The sequence below is a fragment of the Rhododendron vialii genome, chromosome 2a (genome assembly GCF_030253575.1).
Source record: "Rhododendron vialii isolate Sample 1 chromosome 2a, ASM3025357v1".
Classification (NCBI taxonomy): domain Eukaryota; kingdom Viridiplantae; phylum Streptophyta; class Magnoliopsida; order Ericales; family Ericaceae; genus Rhododendron; species Rhododendron vialii.
In genome coordinates, this window is record NC_080558.1 from 33,529,767 (window position 1) to 33,556,879 (window position 27,113).

The following is a 27,113-nucleotide window of genomic DNA, read 5'->3' on the forward strand; positions in this document are numbered from 1 at the left end:
GATTCCCTTTTAAAAAGTTGATGAGTAAAAGTGTAATGATAATGCCTCTATAAAGGTAAGTGTGCAAAATAATATTTTGAAGGTATAATTATGTTGACTCCTAAAAATGTGTGAAAGTCAAACTGGAACACTTAAAAAGGGACGGAGGGAGTATATTTTTTTTGGCTCATATTAAGTTCCGTAACCATAGATTTGTCACATTCTATGCTCTGATTGCCCTCTTTAATAGTTTGTCCGGTCTGTAGACGCTCATTTGCCCCCATAGTGTTCCTCTTTGTTGTGTAGGCTTTTGCCTCATAGTTGAATACAACTTTTCAAATTTGCCAAAAAAAAAAAAACATAGATTGGCCACACAAATTGATTCTCTGCGTAATTCTTAGGGCCTGTTTGGGAGCCACATTATGCAATTTTTTATATTTTGTTTGTTTGGGAGCCAAATTTTATAATGCATTTTCTCAAAATGTATCTCAAAATAGAGGCACAATTTGAGAATCAATCAGGAAGGAGTTTTTGCATTCTCATTTTCTGCTGGGGTAAAAAGACCTAATTACCCGTCTATTTTTTTTTTAATTTGTTATTATTTTTCTTGTTAGAAGACCAATGGACCCGGACCTATGGATGTGTTGTACAAATGGTTGCTTGAAATAAGCAACCAAGAAGTAGGACTTTCGTGTTTAAAAAAATGGAGACTTTTGTGAAGATCATTTAATGATCAGTATTTTAAAATTATTTTCAAACTAAAATGAATATTCATCACACTACAATCCCATAATAAATAACCAAGATAACATGGTAAAAAAACAGTTCTTAATCTATTTTGAATATTATCCTCCCAAACACTACTTTATTGCAAAATCTATTATGCACATATCTTTCACTTTACCATATTCATAATCTATTCTAGCCACAATCCAAAATCTATAACTCACAATTCAAAAAAAAAAAATGCCAAAAAAAGAAAAGAAGTTTCTCAAACGGGGATTTAACAATTTGATAGGAGTATTTATATTAGTTCTTTCTTTTTAAACCCCTCCCCGTAGGGCGAGGGCTGCTCCTGCTCAATCTCCCTAACGGAATAGGGTATGGAATTGTGTGTGGCTAGCATTTTGGTGGGTGACTGCTATCGGGTTAGGCATTACAAGAGTGGTCATAAAATCGAATCCTACTACCGGAGAGAATTCACAAAGAAAGAGCTCAAACCAAATATATGATTATGTTTCAGTTATACCTCTTACGTTCCCCATACAAAAAAGAAGTTACAACTCTTACAATTTGACAACGAAATGCTACGTGTACCACGACAAGTTACCCCGAAAATGCCACCAAAAAGGAAATCAATGGTTCAAATTCACTTGATGTGTGTGTGTGCCTTTGGGGCATTTTCGAGGTAACTTGTCGGGATACATAGAATTATTGTTGTTTGACAACTGCCCATTAACCAATTTGGAATAACCAGTTACACCGAAAGAGTCCATAGATACAAAGAACACACACCTGTAACCCATGTCCAAGAAAATACATGCATGCCCCATTCGAGAAACTGCAAAAAAAGAGTAGGAAGTTATTATAGAAGTAGTAGTAGTGTGTTTTTAAACCAACATTTCTCAGATTACCCTTTTTCCTTGCCTTTTATGTCTTCCTGCAACCTGCCTTCTGAAACAAGGTGCAAAACCAGATCTGAGGTTCCACAGCATGGAATTCCTTTGATGTCCCAGGCCATACACATTTTCAGTATATTCAACCCTTAATCCCCAACAGGCATTGTTAATGTAGCTAATTAAGAGCCCGTAATTGACATCAAAAACTGGGAAGATCCAATTACACACCACATACAACTTGGGCTTAAATAGAAACCAAAAGCATTAGCAAAACTTCTTGAGCCAAACAAAAAATTTAAAAAAGGTTCAAACAAAAAAAAAAAAAATTGCCTCTTACCACAGTGACAGGGAAAAGCTGAGATCGGCTCACCCAGACGGGAAAAAAAAAAAATACTAACAAAATTTAAAAACATTGAGAGCTTATTCCTAGCTTCGTGAAGCTTTGATTAACTCTAGGTCTTTGTATTTAAGATTCCTATTTGTGGAGTTCTAAAAGCCAGCCTTGCCCTTTTCCCTATCTTTATTTTCCTCTTCCAAGTAGGCCTACCAATAGACTGGATTCGGTCCGGATCCTAATTTGATTACAAAATAATCCAAATATGCTCCAAATCTGACTTCCGCAGATCCGTTGAAAGGCAATCCTAATTTGATTACAAAATAATCCAAATATGCTCCAAATCTGACTTCCGCAGATCCATTGAAAGGCAATCCGGATCCGAATCCAGAAATTGGATATCTGATATGATAAACACACAGAAGAAAGAGACAGACTCTTAGAGAGAATTTCCAGGGTCTGAATACCTTCTTCAGAAGCATCTGCCTTGAAATCGCAATGCTTAGTTTCCATACGAAAATGATTAGTTTGGATCGGATTTCATCCGAATTGGTTCAAATATATCCGAACTTGATCCAACATTTAGTGGATTCGGACTTGTACGACTATCGGATAGGATCTGACTAAAACTCATATTTGACCAGATTCAGATTACATCGGATCCACTTACATACCCAAGTGCTTCATCAGTTGACAAGAAAGTGAAAACATAGTTTAGCGTTAGATAAAGAGCAAATACAAGTAGCGCTACTAAATACACAGCATAGGAGTTCTGGAGTACATAATTGTAACATACATATAGCGAAGATTTAGCTTACGATGATCATTCGGCATATCCAAGAGAGAGACCAACACGTGAAGCACCACTTACCAAGGGGCTGCAGCAAGCCTTCCAAAATCACGCTGGGCATTCTGAATATCTCGATGTATGACATCCATTTTTGATTTCAATGTATCAATATCATAGTCAGTCATCTTTTCCATGGCTGTAGCTAATGCAAGCTTTTCTTGTAACTCCTCCATCTTCTTATTGATCTCGCAAATCTCTTCACCAATTTTTACTTTCTCAACACTCTGCTCTGCGATTTTCTTCTCAATTTCTTGAGATTCCTCTAAAAGGTGTCCTTGATTTTCTTTCTTTGATAGCAACTCCTTTAAACGGTGTCTAATGGGGTGAACGTCAAATCCATGAGTTTCCAAATCAGAAAGAGTTTCCAAACTGCTATCAATTATGCTTCTAGGATCGCTAAATTGCAATTTCGATGTTTTCTCCACCACACTGGAAAATATCACCATCTGTCCTATAGCTAAACCTTCTCGGCTATCTTCCTTAGACTTAACCAAAGGACTAAAGTGTGGATTTTGTGGCATCTTTTGAAATATTTCCATACGTTCAAGGGTTGCCCAAACGGGCGAGCGCTTTTCGAAAGGCGATTTTTTATCCTTTTCTGACACATTATTATCACAGGTAGCAATTGCAGGAGATCGCACAGCACTTTCATCTTGTCCATCACTAGCATCAGCACTTTGAACGACATTCAAATCAAAAGGCGCTCCTAGAAAGGAAAGAGGAAATAGTAATCATACAAAAAATAGCTAAACTGCAAAGGCAAATGATTATATAATCAACCTAAAAGACAATCAGAATACAGTCATCGCTGCAAATTTATTGTAACTTACTTGAGTCATCCACACTGTACGGAGAGTTCATTCCTTCACGCCACATCTCTTGAGGTTTATCTTTAGATTCATTAGATGCTTTTTCTATGCATGCTTCTTGAGTATCTACAATGTGCCAAAAAATGACATGGTTGCAGCAAGCAGAAAACAAACTACGTTGTTAAAGGGAAATGTACAATGCTATAGTTGTTTCAGCTGGGCAAGAAAATCATACTTCATTCGGCCACCATAATAGACAGAAATCATATTCCAGGATACAAAGAAATCATATTCTTATTCCACACCATCTCTCATACAATTTTCAAGATCATAATGACAACATTTTCCATTGTTACTTGTTGCCTTCAAAAATCCACTTCGAGTAATATGTACTGGGGGATTCCACTTTGTCCCTTGGTTTCATCTCTATGTTCAATTCAACCCAAATACTTAGGTGTTACATCGAGAGGAAAAGAACCAGGATTTTACGAAATTCTGATAGATCTTTCCGTATCTCCAGCACAAGAAGCACCTCAATAAAAAATGAGAGTGGAGAAGCAAATAGCAAGGGAAATTAGGATCCAAGTGTTAACTAGATTGCCCAAGATAAAGCGGAGAAAAAACTAAAACTCGTGATTCTAAACTTAGAGCGGGGCATGAGTTAAATTCCACTAATAAATGCCCACTAGTAGTACCTGTGGGTTTGTTACAGGGGGCGAAGTATCCACATCAATATTCCAACCCTTAGCCACCATATTCAGCTGATCCTTTCATTGCTTTTCTTGGTTATTATGCCGGTCGTGTGATTCACATCTTTCTTTTCTACATTTGGGTAACAGGTGTGACGATGCCTGCTATTACCACCGATTGCTTTCATCATCATTCCATGATATTCAAACTACTAATGATCTCCAGTCACTTCCTTTCTCCTCCAATCTCATTGTTGACTAACTCTATTATAAAATATAAAGTAGACAAATACAATGCAAAATGTAAATCATTCAATTTATCAACTCATTCTTACCATGCTCTTCTTAATTATCACCACCAGTGGCCATTGCTGACCTCCACGGAATCTAAATGGACGTTCCATTTAGTTTAAATTGGGGAAGTGGTGGACCCCCATTCTGCACACGTAAACTATACTACACTCTGGCTCCATACAGGAAGGAAAGAATGGTTTTGGTAGACAAGAAGAGAACGAGGAGAAGTAAAGGCTGTAGACCTTTCAAGGTTGAGGCCCCTTTAATATTTCCTTCGATTCGTTGATGTCTGCCAATACTCATAGATGCCATTGCAAGCTAAACTTCGAAGTTCAAACCAGAATAATTTGGTGTGATTGGACCAGAAAAAAATGCTATACTGAATGATACCTTGTTATTGTTTGCATCATAAGATGACTTAATTAACTAAACTATCGGTACTATTATTAGCGCTGTCGAATCCTATGTCGGTTAAAAACACAAAACATGTGAGGGCCATGTCATTTGTGCAAGCAAATCATGGCCCACATGAAACAGTTACAAGGAACATAACAGGACATAAGTAGAATTGATGGATTTCACACTGAACAATATCAGTCAAAACCGCCCCAACGGTATTTGTCCCTCAAATTGCAATGGGTAACTCACACAACTGACATTAACATAATGCATGACAGGGATAGAAATGAGATTACTGAACTCACATGGGCCGAGTTAGGAAACAAATATTGAGAGAAAAAAGCTCAAGTTTATATTATAGGACTAGACTCTTTTATTCTCGTAAAAAAAAAAAAATACTATAGGTCTAGACTGGAGCAGTAATAATCATCTCTAAAAAAATTCCATAATACATCCTTCACTGCAAATTTGTAGGAACTTACTTGAGCCATACCACATCAACTGAGGTAAATCTTCAAACTGTTCAGATGGTTTTTCCCTGCATGTACCTCGAGAATCTACAATACAAAAAGACAAAAACAAATTAAAGCCATTAAAAAAGGATTTCTACAACACAGAAGCAGTTTCAGCTAGCGAATAAAAATCATACTTGCTTTGGCTACCTTATTAAACAACCCAAACTTGAGCCTAATAGTTTGACAATAGAAACCATTTTCATATTCCACAATCTCTCGTGCATTTTCAAGATCATAACTCGTATATCCCAATATTTACCTAGATTGTCCATTGTTACTTTCATGGTTTCAGTTCAAATCATATATACACTAGGGAATTCCCTTCCTTACCTTGGTTTCTTCTTCGTGTTTACTTTAGCTTATAGAGTTAGGAGTTACAATAGCAGGAACACACACTTTCATTTTTTGGTGATGTTCTAATCAATCTTTGGCTTTCCCAGCACAAGGAAGCACTTCAAATCCTAACCAAGACTGATAACTCTTTAATTTCCCACTTTTAATAGGAATAAAGTTCATTAAACTGAGAGGTCAAATCGTGAATCGAATCAATAATCGAAACGAATTGAATCGTGAATCGTTTCAATTCGGTTATGATTTCTATAGTGCATGGAAACATATGCTCATTGATTAGGGTAAAAGAAATATATATACTACAAATGAAAGCTTTAGGCCTAAATCAAAAATAGAAAAAAAACCACCTTCTAAATGATGATTTGATAATAATGTATTAATGTTGGAAACTTGGAGTATTAGGTAAGCTGCTTCTATTGCAACTTCCAAGAGATTAGAGTTCGTGAATCCTAGTATAGTCCCTTTTGTAAAAAAGAGTTAAAAGTACAAAACAAACCCTTATAGGGTGGTTGTATGTATTCCCTTTATCTTTGCCATTTTCGATCCACTCTCGTAATAAATCTCCCTTTCTTAGTACCTATAATATACTACATACGGAGAAACAAAGACAAAAGATGGCATATAACAATAGTAAAGACCTTGAGAAAATAGTTTGAACCCTTTACCAAAAAGCAAACAAAGAGAAAAAAAATGAAGGGGAACTTAAATACGGATCCTGCCCTCTATAGATATTGAAGTCCTCAACCTAGTGGGTTTGAAAACTTATCTTTCCAACATCAAATTCAAATAAATCCTAAACTACCCTTTCTCTCTTCTTATCTTTTCTAATTATCCCAATTTCAAACTTTTCTCTCACCTAATCTTTTCAATTCTCTCTCAAATTTTCATTCCCCTAAAATCTCAAAACAAAATTTAAAACTAAATACAAAATCAAAAAACTATCAAACTATTAAAAAAAAAAATTGACTTGTTGAATACAAAAATGGTAGATATTTCACAGATATGATATGACAAATTTATTATAAATCAAACATCATGTTAATGACAATTTGATAAACACGATAAATTTGGGAACCACACATAACCATGAAAACTGAGGCTCAAAAATCACAAACATGATAAGATAACAATGTCATGTATTATCATGGATTATTGCTGCAAATTTACCATGAAACTGTGGCTCAAAATTACAATCATTTCAATTCTAAATAGAAAATAGAATATTCCAAACATGATAAAGCGGTTTTCCATCAATTGACCTATCTACACACACGCGCGCACACATTATTATTTATCACAACCCTTCAAAAGCAACCATTACCACAGTAAACAAAATATATGAGTTCTTAATTAGCATATGAACCAGATTGATCCATCTTTTTAAAGGAAAAGATCTATCACCACCAACACGTGTGTGCAAGTAATCTTGATGATGACGTCGTTCGAAATCAACGTCGAAAGATAATCTTGATGATGACGTCGTTCGAAATCAACGTCGAAAGATCGACGCCGTGCGAGACGCAGCACATCAATTTGGTTCGTCCTAATAGAAACATCGTTCCGATGTTGGTTCAATGAAGCTTTGAGATTCGAAATACACCTACACAAAAGCAACCATTATCACAATCCTTCGATCTCCTGGCCGAGGTAACTAGGACAGCTCGTTGTTGTGAGTTCGCCGGGGTGGGTCGATTGCTGGAGTGGACCGTCGTAGCGCCGTTCGCCGAGGTTGGTCTCTCTCCAGGGTGGGTCGATCTCAAGAGAGAGAGAGGAGAGCGAGAGGTCCTGGGTTTTGATTATACACAAAGGAGCAAATTGCAGTCGTGTTGCTATTAATGTTGTTTCAAAGAAGTTAATGATATGTTTTCAAAATCGTGTATATACATACATCAACAAATTATTAGGGGCATAATGGGACAACTAAGCAATTTCAGGATGATAACTTGATTATTTAAACCCATTGGGATGGGGACATAAATAAGTTCTCCAAACACGATGGCTATTTAATTTCTTCAAAAATGAATTCAGGAAATTTTAAGTGAATCAAACGATTCACTGATTTGGATCACGATTCGCAGCTATTTCTGATTTAGGCAGCCTGTTTGTATCCACTACCCACCGAATTGTTGATACGAATTGTGAATTGTACTATTCTAATTTCTAACAACTAACAGACGCATCTAACACAGAGTAGCCACGCACATACACCGTCACAGAGAGAGAAGAAAAAATTAGGTCCAAGTATTCTATCAGATTGCCAAGAAAAGATTGAGTCAAACTAGATTCATGATTCTAAACTGATTAGAGAAAAGGTAGTCACAAAATTCTCACATCTTTCCCATACTACTAAAGCTCTCAAACAGAGAATACAGGACAATAAATCAACCACATGACAGTATGCATTAATAACAAAAGGACCATTATTTTTCCTGGAATTCCAAACTGTATAAAGTGGAGAGGGGTCAAAGTGCAAAAAATAAAAATAAACAAGCACAACACAGCATGAAAACTTAAAAAGTCCAGCTTACATCAGGTGAAACATACTTTTACGGCCTAACCTTCTTTTCCTCTCTTTCTTTCTTCTATTGTTTGACAGACTTTATTAATTCAAAGCAAAGATGGGCAGACTTCACAGAGATCAGAAAAAGATAAAACAACAAATACAAAAGCCAAAGCAAAAACAGAACTACCAAGAAACTCTTTTCATGGCCTACCTTGGGTTGGAGATTTCTTGTTGGTCCTGCTCCGTTGATTTCGTCTCTTCGATGTACAACTCCTAGGTTTCCTACCAGACTTTCCCGCAATTGTTTCACTAATCTGGTTATCAATCTTTGCCAAGCGAAAATCCAAAACATTGTCCATTAGGTTATACTGCCTTAGTGGAAATTGCGCTGGATAACCATGGTTGAGAATCGGTATCCCTTGAATACTGATCCCTGCTAACGTCGATTGTTCACCATCATTACTTGCAGAACCATTAACCATTTCATATGTACTTTCAGCTCCAATTTTCTCCTCACCTGCAATCATTATGCAGATTTGATTTCTTTTGTTGAATAATTAATAGCCAGGAAAAAAGTTGTTCTTTCAAATTACTACATACCATTGACCAAATCTGTAGGGTTTTCTTTAACAACCATTTCATATGATGTACTTTCAGCTCCATTCTTCTCACCTGCAATCATTATGCAGATTTGATTTCTTCTTTCGTATAATTAATAGCCACAAAAAAAATTATACTTCCAAATTACTACATACCATTGACCAAACCTATAGGGTTTTCTTTAACCACCATTTCATTTGATGTACTTTCAGCTCCATTTTTCTCCTCATCTGCAATCATTATGCAGATTTGCTTTCTTTTTCCAAATAATTAATAGCAAAAAAAATTGTTCTTCCAAATTACTACATACCATTGACCAAACCAACAGGGTTTTCAGTCATAAGTTTTTTTGGTCTTCCCCTCTTTCTGCCTTGAGAGCTCACCCCACTTTTGGGTTCAATAATTTCCTGCAGGTGAAGAACAAGTACTGTCAACGATATGATTAGACAAAGAAAATTAATGAACCATGAAAGATCAAGCATCACATTGCACTACCAAAGTCATACTTCTATACAGAACCATGCAACAAAAAAATTAACCTTCACACAAATGAGTGAAGACCTACAACAAAGCTAGCTTCTTGGAGAAAAGCTATCAAATTTATAGAAAACTATATCGCACCAATAAGGAAAGTAGGGAAATAAAAAATAAAAAAAAACTGTCAGCAGAAAAACAAAATGGAGTTAAATAATTTCATGTGGATTGCACCATTAGAGCTTAGCCCATACGTTCTCTTTCCACATGCTCCACACCATCATTAAGTTGAAAGCTAATGTATATCGTAACTAAAACTATTTACTGTCACTCTTAAAGGGTATCTTTCGAATCTTAAAAGTATGCTCAATTCTCCATTTTTCATTTTCTATTCAAAACCAAAAACAAAATTCAGTACTTTGCTTTCTGCAGTTCACATCTCTGGCTTCAATTAAGGATGTCAATGTCGATACTTCAATCACATTTAAGAGTATCCGAAACATTTCTGCATTGACTAAAGGAAAATTTCTTGTCCGTTTCGTACAACACAGGAAAATGCTCCTTCCGTCCTATTGTGATTGCCAGTTTTTGGCAGTTGTGCCATTAAATGAGATCAACCCACAATGTATTTTAGAGAAAAAAAGTATGTGGAACTTTTTTCACCAATCCCTCTGCTCTTTGCCTGGCAGCAGAACATCTAATACATTATGCAAACTCCAAAGATCCCAATTAGTTCTTCTAGACAAAGTTTTAAAATTCACTTACAAGATAATAAATCAATAAAGGTACCGATTTTTCTACGATGTCCGGAATAGTTAAAATGGACCAACAAAATAGGACAGCAGAAGTTCTATTTTCAAGTGACCATAACTAAAAACCCAGATTTTACTCCAAAATAGATTGTGGTTCATGAATTAATGCATTCCTGCAATCAATTCTTTTCAATACTAAATGCATTGCTGCAAGCAGTCTTTTCACACAAATATATATAGTGGCAAGCAATATGGCCCCATAACTAGTCATAAGGCAAGAAATTACAGCCATGCCCACTTTTCAACAGGGTTTTTCCTTGCGGGGTCGTGGTTTGCTGAGTTGCCATGGCTTGGATCTGGTGCTTTCACTGCATCTCCAGCGGGTTGGTGTGATGTTGCCAATGATTATCAAACACTTGGGTTTTGATCAGTGCTTTCGGGAGGTCTTATCTTGCAGGTTCAGTAGGTGGCGGTTGCGGTGGAGGTTTTGGAGGTGGCGGTGCAGTGGTGGCGTCTTGGGGCTAGCGACGGCTAGGGTTTGCTTGGTAGGGTTTGGTTTCTTAGTTTTTTTGGGTTTGGGCTTGGCCCATTAGGTGTATGTTTGGGATTCGGGCTTGGCCCATTTGGTGTTTGGGCTTGGCCCCTGGGGGTATTTCATCCAATGTTCTATTGGATCCTCGATGTACTCTAATCGAGCTTAATAAAATCTCTCTTTTGCCGATCAAACAAATAAAAAAAGAAACTACAGCAATGAGATTTGAAAAAGAATCAAACCCACATGCACGGATATGTGGGTAACGGTTGAGGCTACTAACATAGTGCATTTGTCTCCCTGCTATCACATACATAACAACGCATCCTATACCAAAATAACAGTTTATTCTTCATCATTTTAATCAAAAGAAATAACCACTTCTCAACTCATAAAGATGTAATCTTCAACATTGCTTACCTCATTGTGGCTGTGTTGGTCATTCACACGCTTTTTCTTGTTTTTCATGCTCTTAACAGATGAGTTGCCATGACGCCGTTGGGGATTTTTTGTTCCTGAGCCTTTTATGCTCTGACCCTCCAACCCTTTGGCAGATACAGCAGCCTTTTTAGGTGTACAATCTTCAAGCAATCCGTGAGCCTGAAAAAGCAAAAAACAATAGGACTTGAGTTGAGAAGCCCCGTCTGTCTTAGACACCTAAATGCCTAGGTGCCCAATTGGGACCAAAAACTAATTTATCAACTTCTATGATCTCTCTTCTCAATGCTAGTAAGTCACTACTGAAACTGAAAACAAGAAAACTGTGAGCTCCCACAACCCAAACTGATGAATATGTCCAATGTTGTAATAATAAACTAAGAAGCAAAGCAATACGTCTGACCACCAATTAGTATAGCGAAATAAGGGCTGGAGTCCAACCTCAATGCTATTGAGTTGTTTAGTATGGTATGGGTAAACTATCCAGAAGTCCGCACAATTAAAAGTTTTACAAGTTAAGGACCTCTAATTCTAAAAGGAACAATTTTATAGAAAAGTTGCCCTTATTACTCATAATTATATCTCTCAAAACCTTAGTTGCATGAAGCAAGGTGGGGAAGGATAGGGGCAGAGGAGGAGGCGGAGGCGGAGGAGCAAAGAAGCTCCTCATTCGAGAGAGCTAGGAGGCATATAGAAACGTTTTTTTAAAATAAAAATGCAACACGAGTAGATATTATAATTCTTAATCCGTGCCAACTACGAATATTTTTGAAGCAAATATGAGTAAATATTCTCTCTTTACCAAGTTCTTGAGCAAATTTGGGTCAAGATTTTTCTAGTATCTTACTATCACTTCATATTATCTTGCTTGGTTTGTTTTAGTTTTGTCTCTATTTAAGAGATAAAAGGGAAACAGATGAGTATATCTACAAAATCATATTTCAGAGGAAGCCAGAATAGAGATGTAAACTAGCTGAGTGGAGCCACATAGTTGGTCATTCAAGTTTTGTTTGGAAGAGAAATGAGATTCAAAAACGTGTTCAAGCTTACTTTGTTTATTTGTCGACCTTATCTCAAACAAGCTTTAGTCGAGTTGATCGAGAGCAGCGAGCCAAACTTGAGTGGCAAGATCTTTTTTCAAAAAATTAGTGGTAGCTTATCAATCCGAATAGTAAGTTGCTCAAGCTTAGGTTCAAAAAGTTAACAAGCTCAAAAGATGCGTTCAAGCTTGGATTTGTTTGTGAAACATGCCGATCTCAAACTACCTTTCCTTGTAACAAGCCGAACTCAAGTAACTTAGTTCAGTTAACAGCCCTTGCAGATCCACCGTAAATATCAAGATGATTCGTGACCCTAGTTTTTTACAATAGCCAAAAATTAAAGCCAATGAAGTAGATTCAAGATGAAATTTACACATATTAAACATTACTCAACCATACAACGGGTAGGGCTGCAAACCAACTGAGTTGCTCGCGAGCAGCTCGTGGCTCGGCTCATTAAGGCTTGGCTTGGCTCGACTCGTTTAGTAATTGAGTTAAGCTCGAGCTCGACTTTTAGGCTTGTTTACTAAACATGCCGAGCTTGACACTCAAAAGCTCGGCTCGTTAAGAGCTCAGCTAGTTCAAAAACGAGCCGAGATCGAGCCTGAGTTTTCAGCTTGTTTACTAGAGCTCAAACACAACAAGCTCAGCTTGACTTGTTTGTACCCCTGTCAACGGGTAAAAGTTTACCAACAAATATTGGATTCTAAACCGAAATAGCATCTTTGCTATCAAACACCAAAATACACAAAGCTTTTTAGTCATGAGAAGAACCCCAAGAAAATACTAAAATTAGTCTTAGGTCCATTATGAGAACTTCATAAGCCCACAAGTCCACCTATTAATTTTGTAAGGTTTCAAGTCCATTTTAGGGTACCCTAGAGGAGGGGTTGGGTAATTTCATAAGATTTTAATGTGCACTTTTTATTATAGGATAGGGTAGATTACCCTAGCGTAGGGTACCCGAGGGTTTAGACACTTTTATAGGATTTTAGGGTGCACTTTCTTATTATAGGATTTTAATAGTTTAGGCACTTCCATAAGGATTAGGGTTTAAGGCACTTTCACAAGGTACCCTAGGGTTAGGTTAGGGTTTAGGTCGTGTGAACTTATGAAATGTCTATAGTGAACCTATCACTAAATCTCCCAAGAAAATAACACCCAGAAAGCTAAAAACATCAAAACAAGAAACAAAACTACGTAAACAAAAAACCAGCCACAAACCTTCTTTTCAGCCCTGACCCATTTGTTTTCAACCCAATCGTGATGAACCCTCAACTCCGACCTCGCAAACTCGAAATGCTCGGGAGGGTTGTCGAAGAACACCTGGAACTTGGAGCCGTCATCGAGTACCCCAACGACGACGCCCGTCCACCACCCGTCCCTATGGTAGGCGTCAACGACGTCGTTCAGCTCGTAGGCGTGCTGGCTCTCGGTCGGGGGCGGCAGCGGCCTCATGAAGGCCCCTTCCACGAACTCCCTCAGGTGCTTTTTTGGCGTTTCCTTGTCGTCCTCGTCCTCCTCGCTCTCCAAGAGGGTGGCGTACCGAACGAGGTACCTCCCCTGCTCCATTTTCCTCTTCTTCTTGCTGGAAGTGGGAGAGGGAGAGGAAGGGGGACGGGTATTGTGGTCAATTTCGATGATGGTGGCCGTGTACCAGGAGCCCTTGAAACCTATTTCGTCGCTGCTCACTTCGACCTGGGACCCTACCCCGAAGAAGAGGTGGTCGACGCCGCCGCGGCCGCGGCCGACGACAACGTTTCGGGGGGCCATTGGCTGCTCCTGCTTTCGACGGATCACTAGCTTCTTGCGTTTTTGTTGAGTAGCGAAGAAGTGGTTGAGAGGACTCTCATCATCCATTTGTGTACTGGGCAGAGATATGCTGCCTAGGGTTTGTGTTTTGGCGGTACTGGGCGGTGTGGGAGGTGAGCCAGATCTACGTGGAGAGATTAGGGGAAAGTTATTTATGTGTGCCGTCGAGACACTTGTTCTGACTCCATTTTTCACCACGGATATCAGGGTCGAACACAATGCTAAGAAACATTAATGCGAATGCTACGGGTTGGCCCGGTAATCTTGGACTAGGATTTAGTGATTTTGTTCTCTCTTTGAGATTTTATGTTTGATTTTTTGGTAGTAATTTTTGAAGCCACCTTATCTTATGCATTATGTATGTGTATGTGAAACAGTCGTGAAAGAAATTGTAAGGAATAATTCAAGGTGTACACAAAATGATCCGAAACACCGTATATTACAAAAAAAAAAAAGTCACATAATACACGTGTTTGCATAACAGCGTCTTCTAATTATATTACTAAATAAGAGACAAAGTGTATAAATCTCACCATGATGTGAGGGTGAATAATCTTTCACAGATTAGGTCAGTGTTCCAAATTACTTTCTTAAAAAATAAATACTTTTACATTTTCAAATTCAAATACTTTTTTACATTTTTTTTGCACCGTTTAAAATATATTAATGAGATCTTGTAGAAACATTGTTTGTCTAAACACATAGTTTTTTAGTTTGAAATTGTCTTTTTAAAAAATAAATACTTATTTGAGAATCTGGAACACCAGTTACTGATGCATAAATATTTTTTCGGGTTTTGATTTTTTCGTCTAATCCACCTTTATTCCTACTAGTGTTTGCCCGTGCCTACGGCATTATCCACCCCGGCCCTTGCCTACGGCACTACTCACCTCAATTGGAATTGAAATATCCTTTGAATCTTGATAGTGGCTCAAGACATTATTTCAGTTTTTAGGTAACTGGAAATTAACCTCTCTTTTTTTTAACGGCAAAGATTTTTTTTATTGATTTGAAGCAAGTGAATACGCAAACAGTATAGTGAAGAAATTAGCAACTCACGAAATTATGCAAAACGCCGTTCAAAAAGGGGAAAAAAAAAAAACCTCCACAAAGTCTCTACAGCTCTACAAAACAGAAGAGAACATTTAACAAACACAATGTGGGCAACGGGAAATACCTCTCCAGATTTTGGAGGAAGTGTATACAAAATAGAAGAGAGCATTTTAACAAACACATGGTGGGCAACAAAAAATATCTCTCCCGATTTGATTTCTCCCGAGGGGTTTGACTGTCCAGGAGGAGTGGGCGGTGGACGGTCCCAATGCTCGACAGTCCAAGGGGGGAACCCCTTAGTCAACCCGTAGGGGAGGAAATGTCTTGAAGAAAGGAAGCAAGGAGAATTGCTTTCCCCCTTCATTGTTCTCACACACACACAGCTGTGAAATTTGAATTTCGATTCTTTTTTTCTCTTAGACAACAGATGACATTTATATAATATGATGGGCAAATGTGAATACTTTCATAAAACTTGAAAAAATGCATCTCAACCCTTGGATCAAACAAATCTGAGCCGTTACAACAATTTATCCCTACACCCTTCTGTTTTATAATAGAGATGGATGTGACACATCGACGGAAGATTTATACTCCATCCATCCCCTTTTTAAAGTACAGTATTCCATTTTGGATTGTCCCTTAATAGGTGTTCATTTTGTAAAGTTAGTACATTTTCCATTTTGTCCCTAAAAGTAGATTCTATTTTGAAAAGTTAATAAGTGTAATGATGATGCCTCCATAAAGAGTAAATATGGAAAGTAGAAGTAAAAGTTGATGTGAAAGGTATAATGATGATATTTTCTTAATAAGTTGGAGTTACGAAGCGAGACACTTAAAAAGAGACGGAAAGAATACTTTATTTCTCTTTTTTTTGGTACTTTTTTGAGAGAATTTTGGAGAGATTCATCGTCATTTTTAGAGTTTGGAGGGATTTGGCCTTATTAATTTACTTTTGGAGGACCAAATTTTTTAAAAGAACGAACTCCAAAACTTTTCAAAAAAGTAAGAGCATTTCCAATCCACCTCTATTCTTTCAAAATGGAGGACGGATATGACATATTGATGGAAAATTTAATTTATCCCATCTTTTCATCACTTTTTGTATTTTTTGGGAGAATCTTGGAGGAACCATCATTCTTTTTAGAGATTTGGTCCTCGAAATTTACTTTTGGCACCCTTCATTCATCCATGTCTTCATATTTTACTCTTTTTTTTTATCCGCTTCATATTTTACTCTTTGAAAACACTTTTTTTGTGTGTGTGCATATATTTGTTTTAATTCATCATTCATTCCTTCATATCTCCATATTTTGGTACTCCAAATCTTTTTCATCCTCCAAATATATATATATATATATATATATATTACTCTTCCCAAAAGGTGCAAAAAGGTGTTTTGAATGATGTATTTGCTCCAATTCATCCTTCATATCTCCATATTCTGGTCATTCAAACCTTTTTCATCCTGCAATTGTACCTAGGAGGAATGAAGATATGGAGGAATTAAGGATGAATTGGAGCAAATACATCATTCAAAACACCTTTTCCCACCTTTTTGAAAGAGTATAAAATATGGAGATATGGAGAAATGGAAGGTGTATTAGAGATGCTATTAAAATACCCCTTTTGTGGCTAATCTCAATCAAATGTTTTTCCATTTCAAACCGTTTTAGCTAACAACAAATAAAAAAGCTCCCTCTTCCTCTTTCTAATTACAATATTATAAAATTCTTTGAAATTTTAATTTTTCCAAAAAAGAATAACAATTGTCACTAAACAAAAAATCATTTTTTCTTGTCGTTCGTTGTTTTCTTTGAAATACACTCATATTCTCTATGTTTCATTTTGTTTGCTTTGAATTTTATTTTAATATATCCCAATTGCTTGCTTTCTTAAGAAAATTTAAAAGAGAGAAATGTGTACATTTGTATGAACTAATCCTCATAAATAAAAGAGAATATAGTTTAAAAGGTAGTAGAAAACAAATGGTAATATTGAAAAACGCATCTAACATTTTTAGGAAACATGTATTAGGCTTCGTTCCGGAAACCTTCTTAAAAAATAAGTACTTATTTTGCCACTTTTCATTCAAAAATAAGAAGGGTCATTCCACAAAATTCAAATAAAAAGTTTCTTTCACATTTTCAAACTCAAAAATAATGTAAATAAAAAAAAAAGTTCAATTTTTTTTTTGCACCGTATTAAAGATCTCAATGAGATCTATCAAACAAGATCCATAGTGGAAGGAAAATTATTTGCGTAAGCACATAATTTTTGAGTTTGAAGTTGTCTTATACAAAAAATAAGACTGTTGCTATGATAATGGATGCCGGCGGAGGGAAATCGTACCGGGGGCTACGCCGGGCCGTATCCGGCCACCGGACGGCCGATCCGAGCCGTCCAAAAATTCCAAAAAAAAAAACGAGGGGGCCCATGTGAGAATCAACGGCATCCGAGATGTGTAGGGTGCTTGATCCGAGCACCCCTTTTCCGTGGATATATGATCAAGCACCCTACACGGAAAAGAGATGCTCGGATCAAGCACCCTACACACCTCGGATGCCGTTGATTCCCGCGTAGGCCCCCTCGTTTTTTTTTTTAAGAATTTTTGGACGGCTCGGATCGGCCGTCCGGTGGCCGGAGACGGCCCGGCGCGGCTGCCGATACGATTTCCCTTCCCGGCCGGTCGGTACCTATATAAATTCTTCCAAAATAAGTAGCAGCCTTCTTATTTTCAAGAACAAGCCTTCTTATTACACAAAAAATAAGTTCTTATATCGTTTCTGGAACGGGCTCTTAATTTTATGTCTCTTAAGTAAGAGGTTGACTTCCCCACATAGAAGAAACAATACGGGATGGAGGGAGTATACACTCCTAAGGATAGTTTGGAAAATTTGTTAATTATTGGAGTTTGACTTTCTAAAAGGATTGAAATTTTGGAACATTAAAAATTAACAAAAAAAATTCCATAACATCATACAAAATTTACACACACTTCTCAAATACTCACTTTCAAAATACCTGTCAGATTATAAAAAATATCAAATGAAAACAAAAATAGTCAAAAATCTTCCATCAAATTTGATAAGCATTTTTTTTTTCTAACAAAAAACGTTATAGCTACACTAAGAAGATAAGTTATCCTAAATATCGTTATAGCTACACTTAGATTTTATTTTTTACCAAAACCTTAGGAATCTTTATTATAACTCAGAGAAATCTTAATTGCAAAATATAAGACAGCTATCTCGTCCAAGAGGATTCATCAACCAATTGGGAGGCCTAGCTTCCCAAGTTCTAACACTAGGGCCTCACAAACCATCCTTCGCCAAAGCATCCGTTACACCATTAGCCGATCTTCTAGCAAAAATAAACTTGCACTCACCAACCATATTCTTAAATCTTCTAATATCTTCTATGATCACACCTCTACGTCAATGGGACAATCTATCTCACCTCGAATAATCCTTACTAACTGTTGCAAATCTCCCTTCATGACAATTGAACCCAATCCCACATCAAGAGAGCGAAGTCAAATGCTGCCCTCTATGCCAAAGCTTCAGTACATAAAGGAGTACCCACAACACCCAAATTCAACGAGCGTGTAGCCACAAAACGCTACCTAAAGTCCCGCACCACTATCCCCGCACCTGCCTTCGCTATTCCCTCCGATCTTCGCACCCAAGCTCCATCCACATTTATTTGTTAGTTTTCCAATCGCTAGGCTCTGCCAAAACTGCTCCAACACCCCATGCTCCCTACTGTGCTATCTTGGTTCAGTCTCCATACCCCTCATCACCTGAACATATTCCTCAGCATCCCTAATAGCCAAAATTACCATATGTCACGGGTCCAGAGCACTCTCGTTAAAGAGAGTTTCGTTCCTACATTTTCCATATCCTCCACATAATCATAGCAGCCAACGTCAACAAATTACTCCCATCTTTTCATTCTTTTGTTCCCTTCCATCTCTCTATCAAAGAATCAAACCAAGCTAAAATAGATGCTTGACCATTCATACTCGACACAAAACCCAACAGGCGATGACTTCCAAAACTGACATTCCAGAAATAAATGTGGGAAAATCTCGCAATCACCTTTGCAATTAATACATAATAACATCTCCCTTGTAACTCTTCTACGAAACAAATTCTCCCGAATCAGAAGAATACCATTGATACACTTCCAAAAAAAAATGTTTGATCTTATTCAGAATAGGAAGGCCCCATACCTTATTCCACATTTTCTTATCATCTTCTTGCGTGCTCGATTCCCCTCCTATTGAACTATGTCCTGTACCCCACCTTTTCAATCTTAAAGCAAACTCATACCCTGGAGGTCACTGTATAAACCCCACAACTAGAGAAATGCCACACCCATCGGTCCTCCATATCTGCAATAGGGAGAGGAATCGAAGGAACTAACTTCGCATCCTCCCCATGCATCACTTCATCAATGACATCCAATTTCCACACATGCCTTTTAGGATTGATAACATCACAAACCCTGATACCTGTTCTTGCACTAGACACACCAATAGGCCGAAAACCATTGGGTTTTGGAAGCCATGGATCCACATCCAGCCGCACCTTATTTCCGTTATCGATTCTCCATCTCGCCCCTTCCTCTTCCCCCCTTCCAAAATATAGTGTGACTCTTATGATAGTCCTTCAGTGTACTTGAACTAGGGTTTGCAACGGGGCGAATCGAGGATGGATCTGACTATCCCTGCCTCCGATTCCCGAACCCAATATCTGCCTCCATCCCAGCCCCGCTCCTCGAACCAGGAGTCATCTTCACCTCCAACAGCCATCAAGGATCCCCGCCTCGATCCAAAATTTTCCTTACAAATAAAACCAAATTTTTTTGTTGCATTACAATATAACTAAAGGCCGGAGCACACACCATGCGTGTGCAAGTCTAATTTTGCATGCACAAAAGTTTCCCGCTTATTATTTGTTTGATTTTTGGCAAAATATGCAAAATTAAACTTGCATACACATGGCGTGTGCCCTGGCCTCTAGTCATGTAAAAGAAAAGACATGTAAATTCCAATACCCCTTAATAAGACATTGCATAGGGCTTTAATCGGAAAAGAACAATAAAGTTTTGTCCTTCCTCTAGTCCCGGAGGCACATCCTCAATCATTCCCAACTGACTTATACACGGAATTTGTTCTTTCTCAAACTTAACGTGCTTCGAAAAATGTAGGGGGACCAAAATATCTAGGGTTCGGAAGGTCCAGAGGGGTCGTGGACCAATTTAGTATTTGCCATGGACTTGTCACTCTGTGGACCCATTCGCATATGAAGCTACAGGAAGCACCAGGTTTGGCAACAACTTCCCTGGGCTCGGTGGCGCCCTCCCCAGGCTCGGTGGATACCTCCCCGGGCTGGAAACTTTCTTCCCCTACATGATGCGCCATCCTATGATATTGGGGGCTAACGTTTGAAGGTTGTTTCCCTAACGTTCGACTGTCGTTTCCCTAATGTTCTGCGGTCGTTTCCCTAACGTTCGGCGGTTATTGTAACATTCGGCGAAATTCTGCTCCTTAAGGATCTAACAAATATCCAAAAGTTGATTTATAAGCTTATGGAAGCTTTTGTGAATAGGTAGAGGACAAGTGTGATAGAGCAAATCTTTTGACAAATGACGTCATCCGAACAGTACAATGTGCGTGTAAGGCACGACCTACTTGCTCAACATTTCGAGGTTTGCCTATAAATAGTGGACTACCCCTCCAAGTAAGAGGGCCTTCTTCCTCCAGATATTCTCACTTGAAAGTTCAAATACACTCCCCTTTCCTCCACATACTAACTTGTTCGTCGGAACTTCTCCCCGGAGGAACACTCCCCTCCAGTTTGCAGATACTAGGCTCGGGAAACCCCTCATCGGGTTTGGCAAACCCCTTCTCCAGGCTCGGTAAGAACCTTCTCGGGCTTGGTAGCAACCTCTCTAGGCTCGGCAAGAACCTCCCCGGGCTCGGTGGCAACCTCTCTAGGCTTGGCAAAAACCTCTCCAAGTTCGGCGAGCACCCACACGGTTTGGCACAAAGGGGGAGAAAGGTCAAGAAGTTTTCAGCCCCCCAGAATTGGCGACTCTGCTCGGGAAACTTTCTCATAGCTCTCTGTGTTGTGGAATTGAACACCATACCTCTCTTCCCTTTTCTTCCACTTTCAACTTTCTAGTCATGTTTGGACACACTCCACCAGCATAAGATTTCAACGGCATCCAAACCCTTTACACGGACGCTCTTGTTGTCACCGTTACCATTGATAAATCTACCGATCAACGTGTACTAGTCGACCAAGGGAGTTCGATTGAGGTAATGTTCTACGCAACTTACAAGCTTTTGGGGCTTACCCCGAACCAACTTCGCACTGCTACGACTCCGCTCATCAGCTTCACGGGCGCCCCTGTTTGGCCGATCGGCTTGATTACCTTCCCCGTGCGCACCGGCTCCTGAGTGATGATTATAGTGGTGGCTTGTAGTGGACAATTCCTTGAGCCCCTACAATATCCTCCTCGGTTGAGCTTGATTGCATGGCATGAAGGCAGTCGCCGTGCGAGGCTTCTGAGCCCCCATCAAGCCAATGTATTGAAGATTGTGGACAAAGAAAGGAAGCACGCCAAAGCGAAAACTCTTCTTGATTGTACTGAGCTTCACCCTAAACCCTTTAGGGATCGGTACACCTTGGGGAATGAGAAACCCAAGAGGGAATAACAATTGTACACGAGAGAAGCTTGGAGGATGCATGAGGATTAGGCTACAACCACCAATGGCGCCGAGGCTGGTATTGTGCTTGTCTCGCCGAGCAGAGTTGCTCGTCCTTTTATTCACCCCTAGCATTCGGCATGCCTACGCGAAGCTAGGGTTTTGGAACTTTCACCCTTAGCGTTGGTGTACCTACGTGAAGCTAGGGTTTTGGCACTTTCACCCCTAGCATTCGGCGTCCCTACGCGAAAATAGGGTTTTGGCACTTTCACCCCTAGGGTTCTGGCACTTTCACCCCTAGCGTTTGGCATCCCTACGCGAAGCTAGGGTTCTAACACTTTCACCCCTAGCGTTTGGTGTGCCTACGCGAAGCTAGGGTTCAAGCACTTTCACCCTAACGTTCGGCGTCCCTATGCGAAGTTAGGGTTCAGGCACTTTCACCCCTAGTGTTTGGCATGCCTACGTGGATCTAGGGTTCAAACACTTTCACCCCTAGCATTCGGTGTGCCTACGCGACGCTAGGGTTCAGACACTTTCACCCATTGCGTTTGGTGTCCCTACGCGTCGCTACGGTTTAACACTTTCACCCCTATCATTCGGCGTGCCTACGTGAAGCTAGGGTTCAAGAACTTCCACCCTTAGCGTACGGCGTGCCTACGCGAAGCTAAGGTTCAGGCACTTTCACCCTTAGCATTCAGTGTGCCTACGCAACGCTAGGGTTCAGGCACTTTCACCCGTTGTGTTCGGCGTCCCTATGCGTCGCTACGGTTTGACACTTTCACCCTTAGCGTTCGACTAGTATGCTTTGGGAAATCTGACAGGATTGTCTATCGTTCGACCCCCACATTTCAACACCTCCTTCAGCTCCGACCGCTTGAAGAAGGAGTTGAGGAGCTATTGTAGGGGACCAAAATATCCAGGGTTCGAAAGGTCCAGAGGGGTCGCGGACCAATTTAGTATTTGCTATGGACACGTCATTCTGTGGACCCATTCGCATCTGAAGCTATAGGATGCACCAGGTTCGGCAGCAACCTCCCTGGGCTCGGTGGCAACCTCTTCGGGGTTGGTGGAGACCTCCTTGGGCTCGGTGGCAACCTCCCTAGGCTCGGTAGAGACCTCCCTAGACTCGGTGGAGACCTCTCTAGGCTGGGAACTTTCTTCACCTACCTGACGTGCCATCCTATGGTATTGGGGGCTAACGTTTGGAGGTTGTTTTCCTAACGTTTGAAGGTTGTTTCCCTAACGTTCGGTGGTCATTTTCCTAATGTTCAGCGGTCGTTTTCCTAACGTTCGGCGGTTATTGTAACGTTCAGCGGAATTCTGCTCCTTAAGGATCTAACAAATATCCAAAAGTCGGTGATAAGGATAAGATGACCTTCAAAGCTCAGCTCAAATCAAAGAGCCCAGCACAGCCCTAAGGGCTTAAGCTAGAGTCCCAAGAACATGGAATCTAGCCTATAAGAACTAGCCTCTATTAACCAGCCCAAGGAAAGAGGCCTGCTCACGAGCGTAGCTCATAGAAGAATACCGAGCTCAGCTCACCAAACCAAGTGAGATCGGCAAATATGACAAACTTGTAGCCAGAACCTTATCTCGTCCAAAGAGATTAGGCCGCGAGTCTTAGAGGATAACCACAGAGATTCGTCCACTATGAAGACTCCTAACCTTGATGATAATCACAGAGTTCAAAGGTGAAGGGACTCCTCAAACCTGATAAGGATTATGGGAGTCCTAAGGTGAGGATGACACCATGAACACTAATCAATTCCCGTCATGAGTGGATAAGACTTAAGAGTCCCGATCCCAAGGGATTCCTCCCAAGATGCTTATATAAAGATCACACCGCCATAACACAAAGGTACAGAATACTACGAAACTCATACCCAGTTCATACTCTCTTCAAAAGTAAATTGACTGACTTAGGCATTGGAGGGGTGATGGAGACAGCCACACCGGTGCCCATAGTTTACCATTATGTTTTACAAGTCGTTAATCGAGCACATCGGAAGCCGCTTCATCCGCTGGAGGATCAGATGGACGATTGAGGAACCCCTCCTCCGGAGGTGACCAAAAACCGCTTCATCAGTCGGTTTAGAAGCTTCTTGTAACACCCCAACTTTTATAAACAAATAAGACGCTAAAAAGAGTTAGAAAATAAAATAACAAATAAGGAGCTAACTTTTAGTGGGCCGCTTACCGTTAAGATATAAGGAATAGATCGATCATGATTCAAGGTTTATTAAAGATTAGGGTATTTTTTTTAATATTTCCCCAACCTTGTTAACAACTCGCAAGGCATATGGAATAATCCGGAAAGAATCAGATAAGATACTCAATAGATATAGTTGAATTTTTTTAGATTTAGTCTAAATATTATTGGATATTCCTAGATAATAAAAGATTTGTTTAGATATTGAAAGATTTGTTTGGATAAGATTAGAAGATTTGTTTGGATAAGATTAGATAAGATTTGCTAGATTGGATAAGATTAGATAAGATTTGCTAGATTATATTAGATACTCTAGGATAATTCTAGACTCTTGCCATCCTACTATAAATAGGCATACTCCACCTCACATTCATTCACACCACAATCGCACACACACGACACCAACAAAAGAAAGAAACAAAAGAGAGAAGGAAAGAAAAGAAAGAGAAGGAGGAGGAAAAGAAATTGGTGAGTGCTCACACTCCATTTCCGACCACCTCACCGGCGAGTCATTACACTCTGGTAAACACCACACTCTCTTCCACTCTCACAGCTGTAAAAGAAAAAGAAGTAGACTAAGGAAAATTATATATACATGTATGCCATGACAGCCACCGCCATCACCATTCCATCCTTTTCTCTTCTGTCTCACTTTTCCTTTTCTTTTCTTCTTTGTCCCATTTCCTTCTAGTTTCTACTTCACGGCTTGCACCCACGAGAGTTAATTTTGTTTTACTCTCACTTCTATAGCTCTCAGCCAACACCACCGTCCGAACCATCACTGTACAACACCACCACTGTACAACACCACCACTTTTCACCTCTCATACTATTGTATACCGTTATCACCACCAAACATCTCCAAACCGTAATCATCTCTTTCGTAGCCTCTCTCACCCTCCTGTTCTCTCTCTCGTAGGATATAATAGTAATATCAAATTATCAATTACCAATGCAGCAATACTATTGATGGAGGCACAATCATAAAAATATTTGGGTATGAACCACGTGACTATACCGTCTCCAAGTATTTTTATGGGCTTTGAAAAAAATCTATATACTTTGATTATTAAAAAGATTATATTAGAAATTAGTTAATTAATGTTAATAGTAAATTGGTATGACAGGTGCCGTTAATTAATCAGTGATTATTTGTACGATAATTTATGCTTCGGCGGTAAGGTGAGTTACGAATATACTCTGGCTACATAATTCTTCGAATTGTTTATGTTTGTTTTTATAAAATGTTATGTTTGAATATATTAAAAATAGACATTTTGTACATAGTGCATATTAAGCACGACCTTTTGCAAAAAGGAATTTTAAAAGGAACATGGGATTAATTTTGAAAAGGAAATAAAAAGTTTTGTGGCAACATCTGGGCAGCGAGTTATTTGTGGGCAGTGAGTTATTATGGGCAGTGAGTTACTCTTGGCGCCTATCGATGGATATAGCCGGGTATCCCTTTGGAATTGATATCATTTCCCTTGTTTTGCTGGGGTCGCTCCTCATGCTACCGCCGGTATTATGCCCATTCGGATTCGAGCCTGGAAGTTGTTAAAAAATATTGTTGATTATATGTCTAAGGGATGTTTTATTTGGATTATGTCAGGATTTGTGTTGATGCCACGTTTTATGGTAATTGAGATTATGCTTTGCATACTTTATTCAAATTATCCCATGTTTTCTTATGTAACCCTAGTATATCGTAACTTACTGAATTGGTTTTGTGTTTTCATAAAACCTTTTCAGGTATTCAAGGTTAAGGAAGGTTGTCATTATATATGGAAGATTCCAGTAGTTATGGCTAAATAATAAAAGGATGCGATGATAAGTGACACGTGTGTGTTGGCCACAATGATGTATTTTACTTATTGAAGTTCAAAGTTTGTACTGTTCGAACGCTAATGAGCTCTGTCGTAATATATTTTAAATTATAGACCTGGGAGTTTTTGGAATAAAATTTTATGGTTGTTGATATCAAGGCCTGTGGTGATTTTTAAATCACTGGCCATGTCACGGATTTTACCCTTCGAATTTGGGTCGTGACAGAGTTGGTATCAGAGCCAGGTCGCAAAATATTTTTTCTAAAACTTAGAGCTATAGGTTGCGTACACCTTGGGCACGCTATAGACAAATTCGATACGTGTTTATTCACTGTCATATAGTAACACTTAAGTTTAAATTTTGAACACTTGGGTAACCAATAACAACTTTTGTAGTATGGACCCGATCGATCTTATGGAGAACTATGGAGGGTACCGAATCTACTAGTCTCAGGGACGATCTTATATGGATGTGTATGAATTTGCATCAGAATTTGATAAAATTAACGTGTGCAATGCAATAAAATTGGTATAATATACGCTTTTTCGATAAAGTGTTATGCTTGTTTTTGTTGTTTAGTTATCAGAATGGCCAACGGTGACGACTCGGGGTCAACAACCTTACCAACCGAGGACAATAATGGCAGATTAATAAGGCTGGAGGGAATGATGGCCAACTTGGCTGGCATCATTCAGAATTTGCAACAGCAAATGCTGCAGCTGCCTCCCTCACCTCCAGTATGAATAGAAATCCCTCCACCACCTCCACTAGTGATTCCAAGACAGGAAGGTGAACCAAATGTGAAGGCGTTCCACAAACTGAAGCCCCCGACCTTTAGTGGAGGGATGGATGCTAGAATTGTCAAATCCTGAATTTTAGCCCTTGAAAAGATCTTCAAGGTAATGCACTGCAATGATCAACAAAAGGTGGCATTAGCAACCTATCAGTTGCAAGGCGAAGCAGAATGATGGTGGGAAATAATTGAGCCTCAGAATCAAGGAATCAACTAGAGGCAGTTTCTCGAGTTGTTCAAAGGAAAGTATCTCCCTCAATCGGTCCAAGATGCGAAGTCTACAGAGTTCCAACAATTGAAGCAACGTGGATTTATGACGGTTGCCGCATACGAAGCCGAATTTACTAATCTCGCCGAGTACGCGCTGCACATAGTCGCTGATAAAAATAAGAAGGCTCGGAAGTTTGAGGATGGACTGAAGTATGAAATTAGGAAAGTTGTGCGACCAAGAGGCTGCCAACATATGCTGACGTGGTGGATCGAGCTCTATTGGTGGAACAAGAGATTGAAGAATCAAGGAGAT

At 39.2% G+C, this 27,113-nt stretch overlaps 1 protein-coding gene across 3 annotated transcripts; it reads right to left on the reverse strand.

Moving 5' to 3' along the window:
* Positions 1–2,552: 2,552 nt before the first annotated feature.
* LOC131312542 (DUF724 domain-containing protein 3-like) lies at positions 2,553–14,257 on the reverse strand. Of its 3 annotated transcripts, XM_058340392.1 has the most exons (9): positions 13,403–14,257; positions 11,121–11,300; positions 9,253–9,349; positions 9,098–9,172; positions 8,943–9,014; positions 8,554–8,859; positions 5,456–5,530; positions 3,613–3,717; positions 2,553–3,488 (listed from the first exon to the last, which is right to left on the reverse strand). In XM_058340392.1, exons 1-9 carry the CDS (start codon positions 14,036–14,038, stop codon positions 2,800–2,802), a joined length of 2,235 nt encoding a protein of 744 aa, XP_058196375.1. In that variant the 5' UTR covers positions 14,039–14,257; the 3' UTR covers positions 2,553–2,799. The 3 variants fall into 3 exon arrangements, with proteins under 3 accessions (XP_058196375.1, XP_058196387.1, XP_058196381.1); XM_058340404.1 differs by lacking the exon at positions 9,098–9,172 and having other exon boundaries at positions 13,403–14,200; XM_058340398.1 differs by lacking the exon at positions 8,943–9,014 and having other exon boundaries at positions 13,403–14,200.
* Between the last annotated feature and the right edge of the window lie 12,856 nt (positions 14,258–27,113).

Coding starts and splice junctions, on each gene's coding strand:
- LOC131312542 (XM_058340392.1), bottom strand. CDS start 14,038: ATGGATGATGAGAGTCCTCTCAACCACTTCTTCGCTACTCAACAAAAA. Junction 8,860..8,942: donor CCCTACAGATTTGGTCAATG/GTATGTAGTAAT, acceptor TAATGATTGCAG/GTGAGGAGAAAATTGGAGCT. Junction 3,489..3,612: donor GTACAGTGTGGATGACTCAA/GTAAGTTACAAT, acceptor TTTCCTTTCTAG/GAGCGCCTTTTGATTTGAAT.